This window comes from Anneissia japonica, unplaced genomic scaffold (assembly GCF_011630105.1).
Source record: "Anneissia japonica isolate Jap-2015-1 unplaced genomic scaffold, ASM1163010v1 scaffold172733_len3571_cov256, whole genome shotgun sequence".
NCBI lineage: Eukaryota > Metazoa > Echinodermata > Crinoidea > Comatulida > Comatulidae > Anneissia > Anneissia japonica.
The window spans coordinates 1-3,571 of NW_022683818.1; the positions used below are offsets into that span (position 1 = coordinate 1).

General features: G+C 31.4%; 1 protein-coding gene across 1 annotated transcript; it reads right to left on the reverse strand.

The window, feature by feature from the left end:
- Positions 1-81: 81 nt before the first annotated feature.
- LOC117102914 (sodium-dependent noradrenaline transporter-like) lies at positions 82-3,345 on the reverse strand (the record flags this gene model as incomplete). Its single annotated transcript, XM_033243370.1, has 3 exons — positions 82-479; positions 1,648-1,772; positions 3,242-3,345. Coding segments are annotated over 3 exons (360 nt in total), but the record flags the coding sequence as incomplete, so codon positions are not given.
- Between the last annotated feature and the right edge of the window lie 226 nt (positions 3,346-3,571).

The window sequence follows — 3,571 nt, forward strand, 5'->3', positions numbered from 1 at the left end:
TTTACTTTTTTTATTTTCTGCGTATTCTGATAGTTTTTTGGAATTGGTTGTGATGAACAATTATTTCGTTAAGAATTACTTTCAATATTTCCTACAAAATGGTGCATTATCCTTGTTTAAGTGTCTTTAATTTTTATGCTAGTTCAGTTAGTCGAACGTAATCGGAAATGACCTGGCCATGTCGGGGGTTTAATGGTTTATCCAGAATATCATGTCTATTCCAGCTAGTACGACATAAATTAAATTCTATATCAATAATAGGATGCTGTCAGTATTATATACCTATTATAATTATGATTGAATTGAGTATGACTATTATGACTATGACAATGATTATGATTATTAAGGCTATGGAATATCACCTACCGAACTGTCTAAGCCAAGCGTGATGAGCATAATGTAGAAGATGATTGACCATGCTGTGGATCCCGGAAGGGTTGAAATGGCCTCAGGATACACCTCGAAGACAAGCCCAGGACCTGTACATTACATAAATCATCATAATACAAAAATATGATCGACCATACTGTGGATCCTGTTGGTTGAAATAACTCTGGATTCACCTTCAAGACAGGTCCAGGAACTGTAGATAGTGGTGAATCCTCAACAACCATTGTAATTTTCATAATCTATATAATTCATAATTGTATTTCTATGAAAAAAAATAGATTATAAACCGAATATTCCTAAGATGAAGTAATGACTACTGTAATGTGTTTTTTTTTCAACAATAAAATATGTATGAGGTATTATCAATATTATAGCTTTTACCACATTTTTGTCGTTGAAATTCACTCATATTAAATACAGTTAAATACACAATGGAGCACTTTCAGGAAGAACCACTGATTAGATAATATGGGTCAACAGGGTTACAATTTCTATAATCACATAAGGTCCGTGCCATAGAAATGCCTCATAAATTTAACCGTAGTGTTAAAATAACTTTTCCCCCTTTACGCCAAAACTGTCCCCTTAGTAGGGTGTCCCCTGAATATGGGCGTCCCAAACGAAATGCCCTAATGTAGCCTACTTAATCCTTGCCTAATATTTTGAATGTCAGGTTTGACCTCATTTAATTTTACACCAGTACTGACGATAGGAAATCTGAATACTATTCTTTTTAAATTAATAGTTAATGTATTAAAAGTCGGATAATGTACCGTAAGTTTCAAAAACTGTTATGTGATAATGTTAACAAATACAATTTTTATAAGAACTCAGTGTTCTTATTTTTGGCAAATTTCCAGCTCAAAATGTTCTTATTTTGTTCTAATTTTACACACGTTTCAAACATAGAAATATAATTACTGTACTGTATTATAGATGGTATTACATAGTCATGCTTACTGCACCTTCGGTGCAGGTAAGTATTGTTGGTTTTTCTATTATCTTAAATATAAAAACCTCATTTGACATTTTAATTATGTCACAATTTGTTCTTATTTATTATTTTTAAGCAATTTCAGTGTTCTTATAAAATTTGTTCTTTCAAAAAACGTATACAGACAATAATGTAAGCTGTATGATTTAAATAATTTGCTATTCGAAGTACTCTTTATATGAATCTATGATTCTATATGATATGATAATATTATTCTACTTAAAGGATTATTAAGTTAAATTAATAAATCGATAGAAACATACCGTCAGTAGCAACTTGGTCTATAGGTCGCTGTTGTTTTTCTGACATGTACCCGAGGTAAGAAAATATGACAAAACCAGACAAGAAGCTGGTCATGCAATTGATACTACTCGTTAACATAGCGTCACTACAAAAAAAAATACAAATAAGTATATTATTGTTGTTCCTGTTTGTGCATTCGTGTAACAAATTCTTAATATAGTTCTAATTAACTAAATAGCTTTATATCTTTATTGAAACAATATAATTAAATATTTCAATTGCTGTTTTGTTTATTTAAGTTATGTATGTATGTGTATGTGTGTGTATGTGTGAGTATTATGTATTTATACGTATATAATATATATATGTGTGTGTGTATATATGCATATATATATATAATATATATATATATATATATGATGTGGTGATGTGTGTATGTATATGAACATACTTGACTGCAGCATATCTGCATTCCATATAATACCTGTAATTATCTATAGTTCATAATATTTTCATACCTTTTTATTGCATTATTCAATCGGGGTTTTTTTTTAAATATTTTGTTTATTTTGGTAAATCCGAGTTTGACCGGTGACCATGCCGTAAAGTTTGTTGTCAAACTTATCTTGGTCTCCGTCAACACACTTTCATTTAATTATTCCTCCCTCTCCTTCTCAATCCGTTTTATTATTTAAAACGTATTTTATGTTGAAAGTTTCAACTTACTATGTTTACTATATTTTGTGTGTGGACAAACAATAAACAAACAAACAAGTATGTTATTAGCTTTCAATTCAAAATAAACCCTTAAAATATTTGTCTACCTAAATTATATTGGGGTTGGAAAAAAAGCAGGGGCGGATTTAGGGGGCCGGACTTCCCGCACCCTTTTTGTAAAGTTAAAAAAAAAAAAAAAAAAAAATCGCAGAAAATGCCTCAAGTTATTTTAGAAAACAGAAATTTCGCCGGAGCATGCCCCCGGTCTCCCTAGGGTAGTGCTGTCTCGAACAACTCCACTTTCGGCCCCCATTTTGGACATCTCTGGATCCGCCCTTGAAGTGGGTGATGGTGGAGCGATAGAAAAGTGAGGAAGTGCTAGCTGAGGAATGAGGTTATGTCAGGATTCGGCTCATTTTGAACATTATTTTAACTACTCTTAATGATAATTTTGAGGTTCTGAAAATTTTCAGCTAGGGTATTCAATGGAGTGGAATAAAAAAAAAATTCTTTATCGGTACCTCTTTTAGATGAGCCACTATAATAAACAACACCCGTGCATAGACCACATTAGTTTTGGCTGTAAATCGGCTAAATTGAAATGTGTTCATCTACGTCTCATTGGACTTTAAAGATTTAAAAAAAAAATGGTTAGGTTAAGTGCCCAACTCAATGTTTAAATTAAAGATGTTACCACATAGAGTGTTACTATACAACAGTATGCTATGAGTAATTGTTAACGAAGACATGGTTTGTTTGTTGACATTCAGAATTCCCAAAATGAAATTGTACTGGGTCGAAAATTGTCGAGCTGGTGGCCATTTCACACAGAATCACGCGTTAAAAAGTACTTTAAAAAATGTTTTAAATTTATTTACATACAAATATTGCACTTACAAATAGCAGTTGTTGTGAAACTGATTGTAGCTTGAAAAAGCAACATGGACTCCAAATCCAGCCCCTATAGAGTAGAATATTTGTTTAGCCGCATCAATCCAGACCTAAATACAAATAGTTTTAATATTAACAAAAATAAACTAAAACACGTTATATTTTCATTGCGGATTTTTTGGGCTCAGTACGGACTCTAAACATATGCATTTTCTTTTAGTTTTAAGGCGTATGCGGATTTTATAAGTCCGCAATGACGATATAACGTGTTCTAATATAGTCAAAAAATATATATTTGATATAATCAAATATTATATAAACAAATTCGTAATGTAT